The sequence below is a fragment of the Physeter macrocephalus genome, chromosome 4 (assembly GCF_002837175.3).
Source record: "Physeter macrocephalus isolate SW-GA chromosome 4, ASM283717v5, whole genome shotgun sequence".
NCBI lineage: Eukaryota > Metazoa > Chordata > Mammalia > Artiodactyla > Physeteridae > Physeter > Physeter macrocephalus.
Window position 1 is genome coordinate 86,847,062 of NC_041217.1, and position 16,239 is coordinate 86,863,300.

Here is a 16,239-nt window from a genome sequence, read left to right on the forward strand (position 1 = left end):
TGTGTGTGTGTGTCTGTGTGTGTGTCTGTGTGTCTGTGTGTGTGTGTGTCTGTGTGTCTGTGTGTCTGTGAGAGAGAGAGAGAGAGAGAGAGAGCCCCTGTTTTTCAGCACTTATGATTCATGACACCGGGTCAGAGACTTGCCCACTCATATCACAAGGCATAAGCCACCCCTGGGCTCTTTCTCAACCTCCACAGTGTGTCAGGAAGTTCCCTGGGCACTGAAGATTCAGAGAGTAAAAATGCTGTGCTGTCCACCAGGGACTCTAGCAGAGAGACCAACATGTCAGTGAATGACAAAGGCAAGATAAACGCTGTTTTAAAGATCCCTGCCGAGCAATTAGGAAGCTGGGAGCCAGCAGTCTGGTGCAGTGTGGGTGTCACCTCAGAGGACACTGAAAACTGGTCTTGAAGGGTGAGGAGCAGCTCATAGGTCAGAGAGAGTGGAAAGGAGAAAGCAGGCAAAGGGAACGGCATGAGCAAAGGCCCAGAGGCCAGCCCTGCAGGGTACTGGGTGTGGCCACGGTAGCAGACAGACAGCAGCAACTGCACAGAGGGTGGGCGTGAATGGCCACTGAGACTTCCTCAGCTGCCCCTCCAGGCCCTGGTTCTCGCCAGCAGACAGCACAGGTAGGAGACCTGGTAGTGAGTCAGCCAGGTCTCTCCCAGCAGGGTCTCTCCCAGCATCACAGCTCCTCACCGGCCTCCAGGTTGGCTTCTTCACAGGGGAATGGCAGATGTGCCCCTTCCAAGGCTCCTTTATCCCCTTGCAGACCCCCAGTGATCTGGGCCTGCTTCAGAGCCTGGTGTGGGCCCCTTGGCAGAAACTTAAAACCCTGCAGATAGCTTGGCCCCTTCTCTCCCCTTCAGTGTCCTCCCGGCATGTGCTGAGCCGTTCCCCAGGCTCACAATGGGAGGGAAAAGGTAGAGAGCAGGCCTGAGTGTGCAGTGAGGGTGGGCAGTTGTGAAGATGGGGAGGAAAGAGGAGACCAGCAGTGAGTAGTATGACTCGTCCGGACGAGTGAATCATTTGTCCATTCATTCACTCATTCACGCAACAATACCTAATTGGGGCATTCCATGAGTTAGGCCTCCAAGATATCAAAGAGAGGTACACAGTGTCTGTCCTCAGGGAGCCCATTGTCCATGAGGGAGACAGACGAGAAAATAAAAATACCAAGTGTACCCTAGGGAAAGGGCTAGGCCCAACAGGGCCACAGGAGGGCACCAAACCGGGCCTGGTCAGGCGATCCTAAAGAGGTCTGGACTGAAGGGAGATTTGAAGGACACTTAAAAGTTGGACAAAGGGTAGGACTGTGGAGAACATTCCAAGCAGAACTTTCTCTGCAGCCAGGAGAAATCCCAGGAGCAGACTGTGAGGCTGCCATGGCCCATGAGACCCAAAGGGTGCTGCCCCCTCGGGACAAGAGTCTCTACCCGGGCCGGGTGGGCGGTGGGTGCGGTGGGGGACCATTTGGTCCAAGCTGCCCATTTATGAAAGTCATCACATAAATATGATGACTTTCTACATTCCCTCCAATTGAGGTCTGGATGTTTAAGATACAATTCGTTAAGGGTAAACCACTGAAATATAACACAATTTTTGTGAGCCTGTTTGGCTTTATTTTAATCTACAGGAAGCCTAAAAATAATGAAAGTGGCCCAGTTCTGTCTCATTCTTGGCAAACAGGCAGTATTGGTCTTAGATTTTAAAAAGTGCCTAAAGCCAGAACTTACTCAGCACCACGCTCGCCTCCCCGACCCCATAAGGCTGAAGCACCAATGCTGCCCTCTGCCTTTGAAGTCCCAGAACATTCTCCTGTGTCCTCTGCCCAAACCCACCCCAGGCGCCTCGGCTCCCCAGGGCTGCAGGCTGAGCCCTTCCTCTCCCAAGTCACCCACCACGGTGCAGCCCTGCTTCTTCCCTACCAGAGGTTTCCAGTTCCCTCCGCGGCCAGCACCGGCTGCTCAGCCACGGACGAGAAAGCCACTGACACAGCATCTCCACCACCCTGGGTCCCATCTTGTTTGTCCTTGGGTACAGCTGGGAAAGACCCCAGGAGATGTCCCCAGAGGGTCCCGTCAACAGGACCCCATCCGCAGCTCCTGTGGGAGCCCCCCGCCCCCTTCCTAAAGGACAGCCTCCTGTGTGAAGTGTCACAGCCACACCTGTAGCTTCAGGCTCTCTGAGACATGCCACGTGACCCACCTGCCCCTCAGCTGTTTGCAGGGCACGTGTGGTCAGGATACAGTGAGGGCAGGGACTAGATAATAATGTGGTCCCAGCCCCCTTTCCAAGGCCTTCTGAGAGTTCAGCTACTATAAAGGTGTGACTTAAAGCCCAGTGACTGTACTGGGGGCAAGATTGGCTGTGATTTAGAAAAGTGAAGGCTGATCAATGGTACCGTCCCTTTTAGGGAAAAGACTGTCAAAAGAAGGGGTGCAGAGGAGGGAAGGAAGGTCGAGGGAGCAAACGTGCACAGCTCCTGCCAAGTGACCTAGCACTAGGATCTCCCCAGGAGGCTGGTCAGCCTGCCCCTCACAGCACCTCAAAGTAGCATGACTGAGAAAAGCCTCTTACCTTTGCCTAGAGGCCCTTGTTCTGACCCCCTGATATTTGTATTTCCTCGGTGGCCTCTCCCCTCCTCAGAAGGCTGCAGGGACCTGTGAGCATGCGTGGTCTGTTCACTGACAGCTGTGGTCTTTGCTGACCTTTGACATGTCTGCCTCTGTGAGCCAGTGGACATGGGTCCGCTCCGGCGATGTAGCTGCTTTTCAGGCACTGGCGAGTCAGGTGTGGAGCCTCTAAGACTGAGATGAAACTCTGGGCTGTGGTTCTTCCCCACAGCAACCTCAGGACCCTCAGATCTTCCCATAAGTCTCTGCCTGTTCCACTAATGTCTTCTCCAAATGGCAGTCAAGCCCTTCTCTTAATAGAACTAGAGCCATTCTCTCCCTAGGCCAATATTCTCTACTCGGCCCGACCTCAAGCCCTTGTTCCCCGGGCACAATTCTCATCCTGCAAAGGTCTCCCTTACTGCACTCTTTCCCCAGAAAGACAGGGAGTAGGAGACCAGGAAGGCAAGACTGGTCTTGCTTTTAAAAACCTGACCTGAGCTTGAAATGGCCAATTCCCTTGTGAAAGTCTCCATCCATCAACACTGTCCCCAGTGCTCCCCTACCCATGTGGCCCCAGTTCTGCCGAACACACCACGTGACTGTCACATCCCACCCCCAGAGCGGTGCAGGGATTCAGGCCCAAAGGAAGCCAGGCTTTGCAGAGATGTAGTATTTATTGAGAACCGTCTGCTTGAAAACCTCACCTGTGTGTGTGCATGCGTGCGGGGGCATGTGTGTGTGTGCGTGTGTTTGGGGACAGTGAGGCTCTTGGTCAGAGGTGCAATCAGACGGCCTTGGCCAGCCCCACACGGTTGTTGGCCCTGTCAAAGACGCTGTAATACTCCCGGATGAAGACATTCCCCAGGATCCACTGCTGGGAATTATTTTCACCCTGGAAGCCACTGGTGCAGAAGCCCTGGTCCTGGGAAAGAGAAGGCTGACATGAAGCTGGTCCCAACCCCAGCTGCTGTGCCTCTCCGGACCCCACCCCCAATCACTCTCTCATCTATTATTTCCTCTCACCCTTGAAATCACCTTCTGAGCTAAGCAAACAAGTATCAGATTCATCTACTCAACAGATGAAAAAATTGACATTCAGAAATGAAGTGTCAGATCCAAGATCACCTGGTGGGTCCCCTCCCCATTCCCCCTCACTGGTCCTCCCCAACCTCCCTCCCTCCTGCTCTCAGCACCTACGGCCCTGGTGACCAGCCAGAACAGGCCTGGGGACCCAAGACCTTGACAGTTCGGGATGCTCAGGATTAGGTCAAAGCTGAAGCCAGCAGGGAAGTAGGGATGAGGGTTGGGTCCCCACAAAGCCCAGGTTATCAAGAAAAATCCCAGACAAAGCCCTAGGCCCCAGGGCTTAGAAGCTAGCGCAGTGGATGGAGGTTCCTGTGGGTGGCTGTGGTCCCACCCATCCCACCCTCCCTCAGGCCGCTGGGCTCGGTCCTTGGGTCCTTCCTGTCTGCACTATTTCTCCCAGGATGAGGCTGCCGCAGGCACAAATGAGGCCCAAGGACAACAGACCCCACTCCGAAAGGCCAGGTGGTCTAAATGCACGTCCTGCTCTCTCCATCTAGCCCATGCCACTTATCAGCAATGTGCTGAGTTGCCAGGATGGAGGAGGGGAGCTGGGTGGAGCCCAGGCTTCCTCTCCGGACACTCATACCTGGTTGGTGTAGGCGGAGGGGGTCAGTGGGTACATTCTGCGGTTGATCTCAAAGACCACCGTGGGCATGCTGCTCAGGCAGCCGCAGTCAATGTCAAACTAAAGACCAGAGGGAGATCCTCTTAGAAGGACCATGGGTGTGATCTGACTGCCAGAAGCAGAGAAAGTCCCAGGTGGGACCTCTTCCTCTGCACTGCAGTCAAGAAGTGGGGAGGGACCTGCTACTCAGAGGACCCCAGGGAGGTCCTTAGACCTCAAAGGAGTCACACTGATGGGGACCAGCCCAGGGACAGACACCAGCTCAAGACAAGGAGTTGTTTGCCCCGACATTTCCCCTCCAAGCCCAGCCAGAGCTCCCAAGGACACTGAGAGCACTTAGCTGTCAGGGAGGAAGAGGAGAGACCCATGGGTGGAGGGGGACAAGAGGGAGCGGCAAAGCTCAGTGAGTCAGGGGTGTATGACCCTCCCTAGGGACAGGAAGTCAGATTGCAGCCACTGCACGAGACATGGGACCTCCAACAGCAAGTGAGCCAAAGCTAGAAAAGCTAGGCCGGGGCTTCCCTGGTGGCGCAGTGGTTGCGCGTCCGCCTGCCGATGCAGGGGAACCGGGTTCGCGCCCCGGTCTGGGAGGATCCCACATGCCGCGGAGCGGCTGGGCCCGTGAGCCATGGCCGCTGGGCCTGCGCGTCCGGAGCCTGTGCTCCGCAACGGGCGAGGCCACAGCAGAGGGAGGCCCGCATACCACAAAAAAAAAAAAAAAAAAGCTAGGCCATCTGGAAGGCCTCCCAAGAAATCCCAACCCCTGCAGGATTCCCAAACCCCTCACCATTTCCCTTTGTCATTTCTTCCATGTGCAAAGGGGTTCCCTCTTCAGGGGGGTCTGGGGAGGTGGGGATAAGGGTCTGGCCTCACCTCACCATACCGGTTCTGTGTGGCTCCGATGGCCATCTGGAGGTTGAGTATGTCACTGCTGGGCCCGACCAGTGTGGAGGTGCCTGTGTCCAGGATGGCCTGACAGCCACCATCACAGGCCACCACCACACCGCCGATGGTGACACTGCAGAGGGGAAATAGGATGGCCTCGCAGCACATCCAGCATCCACCCCTCCCTCCCTGGGTCCCTCCTAGCGTCCCCTGCCAGAATCCTTGGCAGAAAGGAAGTCCAGCCACCCCAGATCCTTTTCTTTGGGCTCCTTCCTGGAGCCCCCATAACTTCCTGAACTCAGAGAAAAGACCCGAAACCATTTTCTCCCAACTCAGTGGCTCAGTGGAGGTCACCTGACCTTCTGTGGGACAGAAACTTCAATGAAACAACAAAGTCACGGGCATTAAGGGGTGAAATGAGTACCACACTGGTTGCCCAGAGATCTGGTTTCAAGCTTTCTCCTGCCATTTATTTGCTGCAAATTCCCCAATCTTCTTACACTCAAGCTTCTTATCTACAAAATGGGTACATTAACCACCCCGTTCTTGATTTCCTCAAGGGATGGTCGTGAGGTTCAAAGTCGATGTTAGTAAATTACAAAATGAGGATAATCACAGCACCACCCCCACAGGGCTCTAGTGAGGATTAAACCAGGCAGTCATATTCTCACCCAGCACAATGCCTGGCAGGTAGTGGTGCTGGATAAGCACAGCTAGACTTATTAATAAAGTGTAAGTGAATGTTTAGCATTCTCACTGACAAAGACACTTGGCCTTGGAGCATCTGATTCATATGCTAATGTGATGGTCTCACGAGCTACCGGGCTGACACCCAGACCCTCACAACCCCACACCTGGAGACAGCCTCTGGCGGGGCCACAGCTGCCGCTCACCCACCTGTCCACGGTGAACTGCCAGTACTTCTGCAAGGTCACAGGCACCCAGTGCAGGGATCCTGTGTAGTAGGACGGGTCAATGGCCCCCAGCGTGAGCATGCTCTCCTGGCCATTCCTGAAACCAAGGAAAGTCATGGTGTGGTACTCCGACACCCTGGCTCTGTGAGGAGGTAGCCCAGCCCCACACAGGGTTAGATGTGATTCAGACCCTGCCGCACTGTCCCCCCTGCCCCCAACACCCACCTCCACCCCAATGGCTTCAAATGAGCTCTCCCACCTTCCCGGTACTCCAGACTTTTCTTTTTCTTTTCTTTTTTTTTTTTTTTTGCGGTACGCGGGCCTCTCACTCTTGTGGCCTCTCCCGTTGCGGAGCGCAGGCTCCGGACGCGCAGGCTCAGCGGCCATGGCTCACGGGCCCAGCCGCTCCGTGGCACGTGGGACCGGGACACGAACCCGTGTGTCCTGCATCGGCAGGCGGACTCTCAACCACTGCGCCACCAGGGAAGCCCCAGGCTTTTCTTTGATATCAGCTGCATCATCCTTTCTCTCTGAATTCTGCAGCACCCACCCAGGCTGAGGCAGCACTAGAGCCCAGAGCATGGTCATTACTGTGGGAGGGGAGGTCAGGAAGTAGGAGGTCACGTGCCTGCCAGGCTCTGCTCAGACCACTGTGTCCCTGCCCCCCACCACTCAAGGCTTTCGGCCCCCAGCCCTTTGGCCTCGAGTAGGGGAAGGGGTCTTCAACGAGGTCCCACGTGCTCTGGATGAAAACTGCCACCCCAGCCCAAACCCTCTCTGTTCCTTCTGGGACTCTGTCTCATGGCCAGGAAACACTGGCACACTGTGGGTTACCTGCTTCTCACGCTGCAGCTCTTGTTCCTTGGCCTCATCAAGCTCTGTCCCACCTCCGGGCTCTGACACATGCCACCCCACTGCCTAAAATGTGCCATCCCTTTGTCTCACCTGTATATCACCCACTCAGGCCTCAGCGAAGCTTCCCCTGGCCACTCCCCACACACATACCTCGTCAGACTGGGCTGCCTGTTACTATTAAGCCTTCAGTACATGCAGATCTCCCCTGCAGGGAGTGCTCTTATCACAACTGTCATCATAATTGTATACGTAATTATGATGTGTGTGCTGTCCATTCCCCCTGCTAAATAGTTGACTCCCAGTTTTTCTTGTTTGCTGATGTATCCCCGTCTCCTGGCACAGCCCCTGCACATAGTAAGGGCCCATAAATATCTACTGAGTAAATGAATGAATGAATGCACCTATTTACCCCCTGCCGGGGTTACCCAGCTCCTTCTCCTGGGTGTGGTTCACTTCTGCCAGTCCTGCCACCCACCCCACTGTCTAGCAGAGCTGCCCCATCAGGCGGGTAGAGTGGGGAACACTGGACTGGGAGCCAGGAGCCCTGGGCCCCAGACATGGCTCGTCCACCAGTTTGAGGGTGACCATCCCGCCCGGGCCTCAGTTCCCTGCATATTGAAAGGAGAAGGCTGGACTCCTTTAGAGCCCGCTCTAAACATCTGTGAGTCTCAGTGACATCAATAAATGATTACTGAGGCCTGCCGCTTTGGAAGAAAAGAGGTTAAAAGCCCCCATGCAGAGATGGATTCAGGCTTCCTTTTTTAAATGCCAGAAATGAAAGTCAAATTCCGGCCCAGTGGACTCTGGCTGCATCAATGACCATGCTGAGGACCCTTAGACAGGAGGTTGGATGTTCCTGGAAGCAGGGAGAGGTTTGCTTGGATGCTGGTGACTACCCTTGTGTTGCAGTGTCCCCAAGGGGTGGACACTCCTCAGCCGACAGTCCCTGCCAGGACGTGGAAGTCCAGCCCACGCTGGGTGCAGCTCCTACCTGTCCATGTAAACCGAGAACAGGTCTTGGGCCACCAGGTGCCTGTTCATCATGTTGTCAAACACGGGGACCGAGTACTCAGAGGCGAGGGAGGGGTAGGCCAGCCCCAGGATCCCATCGAACTCGGAGTAGGTGAAGATGTCACCAGGTTCCTGGGTGCTCAGGCCCACAGTCTGCTGGGGGTCCACAATGTTGGAGACCTTCAAGAAAGGCAGAGTGACCTCCACCAAGGGGCCCTGCAGGCAGAGGACCCAGAGAGGTTGAGGGTCAGGCTCTGCCAGCCCGCCCTCCCTCTTTCAGGCAGGGTAGTTAATGTGTGCTTAAGAGAGAAAAGCCTCCTTTGCCAGCTCTGTGCTGTGGTTTTGAGGGAACTGGTCTGATGAGGCAGGGGACTGGGTGGCAGGGGAAGAGACAGCATGGCTGGGGGTACGGACAGCAGTGCTCATGGCGCAGAAGTTGGGGGTGAGCCCAAAGAAGGGCATAAGACAAGGGACGCTCCAAGGCCCTCTGCCAGCCTGAAGCCCTCCCATCAGCTGCTGCACCAGGGCATCTCCCAGGGAAGAGGCGTGGGAGCAGCATGACGGACAGAAAGAACACGCACGCAGTTGGCATCTAGAAAGATCTCGCTGTGCAACCTTGCTCTGTCGTGTGCTGTGTGACCTTGGACGAGTACCTCTCTGAGCCTCAATCTCCTCATCTGTTCCAGGGAATAATAACACCTGCATCTCAAGGCAGTGCTTAGACTGCAGAATATGAATGCTGAACATTTATCGAGCACCTACTAAATGTATGATCAGGGAACATTTAGCGTCACTCTGTGAAGAAGCGCTAACTCCAAAGTGTCCTGTCAACCTGCCCACTTCCCTGGAAGGCTGACGCGTCCACTAGCCTATTCTGAGCTCCCACAGCGGCCCACCAGGCCTCCTGCTTCTACTCTTATAACCCATCCTCCACACAGGCAGCCAAAGCGAAATTGAGAGTGGACGTCCTCATGTCACCCCTTGCTCCAGAGGCTCCTGAAGGCATTCAGGGTGAAAGCTGTGGCCTAGAGTCCCCTCCTGCTCTGGTCCTGATTCTCACCCCTCTTCTCCCTCCTCTGGCCCCTTAGCTCACCCTGTCCCACCCACACGGATCTTTCTCTCCCTTGGGTGCCCCACTCATCCTCACTTCAGGTGAGACTTCTGTGAGTGGCAGCGGGGAGGGAGGTCCTGACCGCTGAGCCTCTCTCTCCCACCCCCTGCCCAAGGTGGGCGAGCAAAGACAGCAAGATGCACCGCGGCTCAGGCCCACAGCAAGGGCCAGCTCCTCCGTGAAGATGCAGGTTTTCCCCCCAGAACCCCAAACAGCAGAAAATAGCAAAACCGCGGCAGGGGAATCAGCCTTCCAGAGGTCTGTCTGCTGGGCCACCTCAGCCAGTGGCTCTGGGGCTGACTCTCGGGGAGGCCTGAGCTGGGAGGGCAGCTGCCCAGCCAAGGGAAGAAGCTGAGGAGAGGGCTGTCAGCAGAGAAGGGCTGTGTCCTTTGGGGCTTGAAGTAATCAAGACTACAGCCAGACTCCGGGAAGAACTAAAGGAAGATCAAGGTGAAGAGCACCAAGGGATGCTGCTTGATTTTTAATCTTAGATGGTGGATGAGGACGAAAAGAAAGATGTTAACATGTATTGGGCACTTACGATGTGCTGGCCACTGTATTAAGTACTTCAGAAGCCAAAAAGGAACAAGAGCAAGGGGAGCCCTTGTCCAGAGGGCACAGATGCTCTCTGACACGAAAGAAGATGCTGCTCTATGACTAATTAAGAGTGAGGTCAAGCCCAGAGAGTCGGAGACGTGGGTCTGACGCTCAGCTCCCATCATCGCCCAGCTGTGCGACTTCAGGTGAGTTATCAGCTCATCTGAGCCTCGGGTCCTTCATCTGAACAATGGGGATGAGAATACCTTCCTCAAAGGGCTGTTGAAAGAGCTAAATTTAAAATGAGATCACACATGTGACGCTGAAGAGCTCAGAACTGGCACAGACTCAGGATTCAGGACTCACTATGGCAAGGTCAAGTGAGAAAAGGGTTAGGAGGATGGAAACCGGACCCAGAGAAGCCTGTCAGGTGGGGATCTGGGGACTGACATGGGAAGGAAACGGGGAAGGGAAGGAGGGACACCCCACAGCTGCAGCTGGCTAAAATCCCTCTGAGTCCTCCCTACAGGGCCACCAACAGGGACAGGACCCAAAGGGCCTCTTGGCACCAGCTGTGGCACAGCCCAGAGCCCGGGTGTCTGGGTGGGAGAGTGGCTGGTGGCGGGGGGAGGCGAGGGCTGGCTGGCCCCAACCCCACTCACAGTGACGGTGTCGTAGCCCAGGAAGCCCTGCATGCTGCCCGTGCCGTACTGGAAGGACAGGGGCTTGCCCACGTTCTGGAAGGTGGACGACATGCTTGGGTCGAAGCGGTGGTGATTTTCTGGAACACAGACTCAGGGTTAGTGGGGCCTGTAGCATCTTCTCACCACTCAACAGTGCCAGTGAGAGCTGAATCCTCACCAGGCCTTGGAAAAATATCGTCTAAATACTAACGATTCTCTCTACTGAAAATAAGCAAGAAAATTATTCCTTGCTGCTCAACCCAACTCTCTGACCCCCAGTGCTACCTTCGTAGCTTCCAAACAAAATAAAGGAAGAAGAAAACCATCCCTGTGGTTTCCCAAGACCGGCTTCTACCAGGTTTGTAATTTCCCACAACTCTTTTTGCTTCGCTAAACATTGGTTTCCTCACCTGGTAAATGAGGATAAAAAGAGCACCAACCTCCCAGGATTGTGAGAGAAATAAATTATTTACATATATTAAATGTTTACTCAGGGGCTTCCCTGGTGGCACCGTGGTTAGGAGTCCGCCTGCCAGTTCAGGGGACACGGGTTCGCACCCTGGTCCGGGAAGATCCCCCACGCCTCGGAGTAGCTAGGCCCGTGCGCCACAACTACTGAAGGCCGCGCAACTAGAGCCCATGCTCCACAACAAGAGAAGCCACTGGCATGAGAAGCCTGCACACCACAACTAGAGAAAGCCCATGCACAGCAACAAAAAAACTCAGCCAAAACAACAACAACAACAACAAAGTTTACTCAGTACCTCCCACTTCATTCTCCCAGGACCCACTGGCATGTTGTAGCCCCATTTTATAGAAAGAAAAACTGAGGACCCGGGAAGGTAAGGAGTGTGCCTTGGCTCCTAATAGAGCCAAAAAAAAAAAAAAAAGGAAAAAAACAAAGTTCCCTCATTTCTCGCTGGTGCTTTATACATCAGCCTGTGATTTGCACACCTTCCCAGTCTGTGGCCATTTGGAAGGGCTGAGCGAGGCTGGACATGTCCAAGCAAGCTCTCCTTCCCCCTACGTTTTCCCCCAGCCACCCTGATCGTGGCTGGCAGAGAAGAGGGGTGGGCAGGGCAGGGGGGAGGTCACTCACGGCAGGCGTCGCTCTTGCAGTAGACAGAGGGCACCCAGAGGTCGGAGGAGCCGGTGTCAAACACCACAGTGAACTGCTGGGGCGGGGTCCCAATGTAGATCTTCCCGAAGTACTGACTCTGAGGACAGACAGCACTGGGTGAGGGTTGATGCTCGGCACGGAGCCTGTTCAGTTCTGTAGGCCCTGTGCTTTCTGCCCGCAGACTAGGAGGCTGAAGGGGAAGAAATGGAAGGAGGATCCCTGGGGGAGTTCTTCATCCCTGGTCCCCACGCTGAGCTCCGACCCCAGCCATGTTTGGCTTGCCCCTCCCGCAAGCCCTACATCCACTGCTGGAATCAGCCCCCAAAGCACACACTGGACCAAAAGGTAAGCCCTGTCTGGTAGGGAGCCTGGGCCACCCTGCCAGGGGCAGGGACATAGTGATGGGGCACCAGCTAGGTACAGACCCCAGACCCAAGCTATCCTGGCCACCCCTCCTTTCCTGCTTTCCCCACGGGTCAGTAGTGGGGCCGGGGCGGAGATGAGGGTGACCTAGATAAGGAAACAAGGGCACAGAAGAGAAAAACAGCAGGTTGTTTACTGCCAAGAGTGACAGATGAGAGAGACAGTCTCCAAAAAGGAAGAGGGCATAGGGGACACTCCTGCCATGTCCCAGGCAGCTGAGAGTGGGCACCAGCTGCCTCCTCCCTGCCAAGCCCAGCCCAAGATATGAGTTCCCTGGGCCCAGAAATGCAGGCATGAGGTTGGATCTGGGAGCAGACCATGTACCCCCGAGGGATGCTGTCCTCAGGAAGGTCGTCTGAGGTGCAGGGATGGGTTTTACAGGGCCTGCTGGCCCCTGGGAGATACTGAGGGGTGGGAGATGGCCCCACGTCCCCCGGGGCGCCATGACTCCTGAAAGAAGGAAAGAGGCAGGGGGCAGCCAACACACTGTGTGGGAATCACTACGGGAAGGCAGGCAGAGCCACTCACATGCAGGTAGCTGGTCAGGGGCTCACTGGCCACCTCCCCGAAGCTGGAGTACTTGCTGCTGACGGCAGACTGGTGTTTCTGCAGGAAGTCCTCCAGGAGCCCATGCTCCTTTAGTGCCTTTCTCAGGGGTTTGCCTTTGTGCAGAGGGATCCTGAGGAGAGGGGAAGAATTAGTGATGAGGTGGGCAACTCCACAGGGCTGCCCAGCCTCGGAGAAGTGCCCAGAGGCTCTGGGCTCCATAAGCCACTCCCCCAATCTTGTACCATAACCCGAAGTAAAAATTGTATTCTACGTCAGTTCACAAATCCACGCCAGCCCTTACTAAATGCAATGCACTCTGATATTTCCTACTCCTTTCTCTTTTTTAATGCTGGTGGAGACTCAATTGATGTATTTTATAACCCGCTAATGAGTTTTGCAACTCCAAGGTTTGAAAGACACTAAGCGTATTCTCATTCAGTCTCCAATTCTTACTGTGGACCTACTATGTGCCGGGCACCGCATGGGACACAGGGGACACAATGGGGAAAAGGGTACAGTCTTACCCTCCAGGAGCATACTGTCTGGAGAGAAAAACGGTGTCCCCCACACTCTGGAAAATGCTATGACAATGCTCCTACCCTTTGCCAACCCCTGTTCTCTGCTCTCTGGGCAGCCTAACATGGGTGGAAATTCTTCAAAGGGTTTCAGCACAGAGTGTGGTCCCCAGGGAACTTGGTGAGAATTTAGATGTTGGGTGATGGAGGCAGATCAGAAGGAAGAGAATCAAGAAGGAAAGCAGCAGAAGCTGGTTCAAGACCTGGTCTCCCCAAAGCCCTCAGAGCTTCAGCTTCTTCTCTGCAAAATGGATGATCTCTTCCTTTCCAGCCGTCTCGGGGCCCTGCTGTGGACCAACTGAGTGGCTTAACCTCTCCGGCTCTTAGTTTCCTCTCCTGCAGATTGAAGGACTGGAGCGTGATGGTTCCCAATGTCCCTCCCAACTCTAAGAGTCACATGGTCCTCCTCCACGGGCCTATTTTAAGGACAACTGGAGACTACAGGTGTGAAAGTGCTCTGAGAGTAATAAAATGGCAGCAGGTTTAAGACCCATAAAGAAAACGGGTTTTCTCATGTTGTTCATGTCTCAAATGGATCCCACATGGAACAACCTCATATGTGAGTTATGGTCTCTAATCTGGCACCTCCCACCCCCAGCCCTCAGGTGTGACTTCAGCGGGGACCTGATCTATAAATGAAGGGTTCTCAAGACATTTCTCAGCCTTTGTCTCTGACGATAGAAAAGAACTTCAGCCCAAAAGGAAAGAGGCTGGACTGAGCTCCTGGGAGCAAGCTCACAGCTGCCCTTTCCCATGTCCAAGCCCCCAGTGCTTTCTGCTTTTTCCAGCTCCGGTTCTCACTGGCTACAAGATCCACTGGCCGAGTGCCTGGCAACTCCCACACTGGTAACTGCAACTCTGCTGAGCTGTCCCATCACAACACAAGACCCAGAGAGCCTCCCTCAGGGCAAGCGAGCATCAAAGGCAGTCCACCGTCCCACTATTGCAGCCCTGAACACAGGCTCCAACCACCACGAAACTTCTACCCACTCCTGCCTCCAGGCCTGTGCTGAGGCCACCAGATGCCTGACACTTGGAAGAACTCCACTTTCAGGACCACCACAAGCAGCTACCACTGGTCAAAGACACTGGACCTCTTTTTAGGGATCCTACTTCCCAGGGATGGATTCAGGTTTCCCTGGGCTCGGACCTTGACAGGGCTCGAACCTGGCAACCCGAGGTAGTGTGACGTCATTGGCAAGAGTCTGGGACCAAGACTGGGACCACCTGGGACCAAGTCCTAGCTCCTCCATTTTTAACCATGTGGCCTTGGGCAGCTCACGGACCCTCCCTGAACAACAGTTTCCTCATCTGTAAAATGCAAATAATATATCTACCTAATCCCTGAGCTTAGTGATAGTATAGGTAAAGACCTAGTTAAGTGTCTGGCACCGAGTAGCAAGCAGCTCCGTAAATATCAGTTATTATTTTGGGAGGAGAACCTGGGAACTTCACCCACAAAGGATCTGGACAAAATAAAGAGGACTTTATTTTGTTTAACAGATGCACACATGGCTCTTACAATGTGCCAGGCACTGTTCAGAGCATTTTACAAATACTAACAACTCATATACCCCTCATGACAACCCCATAAGATGGATACTTCTGTCATCCTAATTTTACAAATTTATGTTAAGTGGTGTTAGAGAGTTACGTTACTGATGGAGCTGGGGATCAAATCGCAGGCAGTTGAACTCCAGAAGCCATATGCCCTTAATCTCCCAGGCAGCCCATCTGACCCCCTGTTCTCGTTCACCACGCCCTGAAGAGAGTAACGGAACGCTTTAGAGGGGAAGGCCCAAAACACAAAGGCAAGACTGACCGGGAACGACTGTCTTGGGAAACTGCAGCATTTCCTTGAGGATTCCCAGGGGGAACAATGGCTGGAAGACCATGGAGAGACCCACACAGAGCCGGTGCATGCGACGCCCACCCCCTCCCCTGGGGCCTGACACTCACCTGGTGATCTCAGTGCTCTGGGAGAGAGCGAGGACTGAAAGTAGCACCACGAGACACCTCATCCCGGACCTGGGTCCGGCCACCACTCTAGCCAGTGCCCTCTCCCACAGCCTTTATAGAGAATGCGGGGTTTCCTCTGGCTGGGAGCCCAGGCTGCAGAGATAGCCCCTAAATTCAGGCCACTCCACAAACACATTAAGAGAGCACCCAGACTACACAACACCTGCTCTGATAAGGGCCACTCTGGGAACTTCAGAGCTGAAGGGTACACATGCCTGATCTTCAGGCCAGGAAATGTCACTCACACCTTCCTGATCTGATTTCCCCTTTCCAACAGGACTTCCTGGGCTAACGCAGGTGGAGCCACTGCCAGAGCCCTATCTCATGTCCCACCTTATGGTCTGTAAAGAGGCCTGTTCCCAGCGAGCCCCTTCCTGCCCTAGCTGCCTCCCGTCCCTGGGCCTGACTTCACGGGAGCGCCAGCCGGCCCTATCCTGGAGTCTCCCTGCCCAGTCCTCCCAGCTCAGGTTTCCAGGGTCCTCTCAGTGTACTCCCCAAGTGGCATCTGAGGCTGAGAGTGCCTGTTCAGTCTGTCATCTCCATCGAAGAGAGACACAGATCCAAGATTCCTGCTCCCCCAGGGAGTGGCCCTTTGTTCCATGTTGGAAGGGCGTTGGGAAGGGGAGGGGGTAGACACTAGATCCCATGAACAGCTGGAAGGCCTGAGGAGGGTAAACGGGGAGGGCAAGCATGTGCCACACATGGAGGGGAGGGAGGAAGCTGTGACATGATGGTCAGGTTTGGGGAACAGGTTAAGCGCATCTAAGCCACACACAGAGGACCCAGAAGAGCTTCTTGGAGGCACACATGCAGGGGCTTGTGATGAGCAGAGGGTCCCAGGGTCCAGGCCAGATTGGCCAGATATGCTCTCAGGCCTGTAGCCTGGGAGAGAATTAGGGCAAAAAGGAAAACAAAGACTTAGCCACAGAAGTGGAAGTCATATCCCAGGAGTGAGGGGAGGCTATGAACTGGAAGTTCAGGCTCAAGTCAGAATAAGGCAGGGGCTTTGGGACCACAGGTGTGAGGGAGACCAGAGTGCCAGACATCCATACCCTGTAGGACAGATGTCTGCAAAGTGAGGGAGGCCTGGTGGTGTGGAAGAGGGAAGCACGGACCTGGAACAGAGAGGGCAGGTTGGGCAGCTGAAGAGGTGAGCATGTGGTGGGCCTGTGGTGGGCCCCGGACATGGGCAGAGGGTGGTCTGGGAGGGGCAGATCCAGAAGCTCCT

At 54.8% G+C, this 16,239-nt stretch overlaps 1 protein-coding gene across 1 annotated transcript; it reads right to left on the minus strand.

Annotated features, from left to right (window-relative positions):
* Window positions 1-3,402: 3,402 nt before the first annotated feature.
* Window positions 3,403-15,027, minus strand: LOC102977326 (chymosin). Its single transcript, XM_007106490.2, has 9 exons — window positions 14,952-15,027; window positions 12,397-12,547; window positions 11,425-11,542; window positions 10,305-10,423; window positions 7,975-8,174; window positions 6,112-6,225; window positions 5,203-5,347; window positions 4,291-4,389; window positions 3,403-3,540 (listed from the first exon to the last, which is right to left on the minus strand). Exons 1-9 carry the CDS (start codon window positions 15,011-15,013, stop codon window positions 3,403-3,405), a joined length of 1,146 nt encoding a protein of 381 aa, XP_007106552.1. The 5' UTR covers window positions 15,014-15,027.
* Window positions 15,028-16,239: the final 1,212 nt, after the last annotated feature.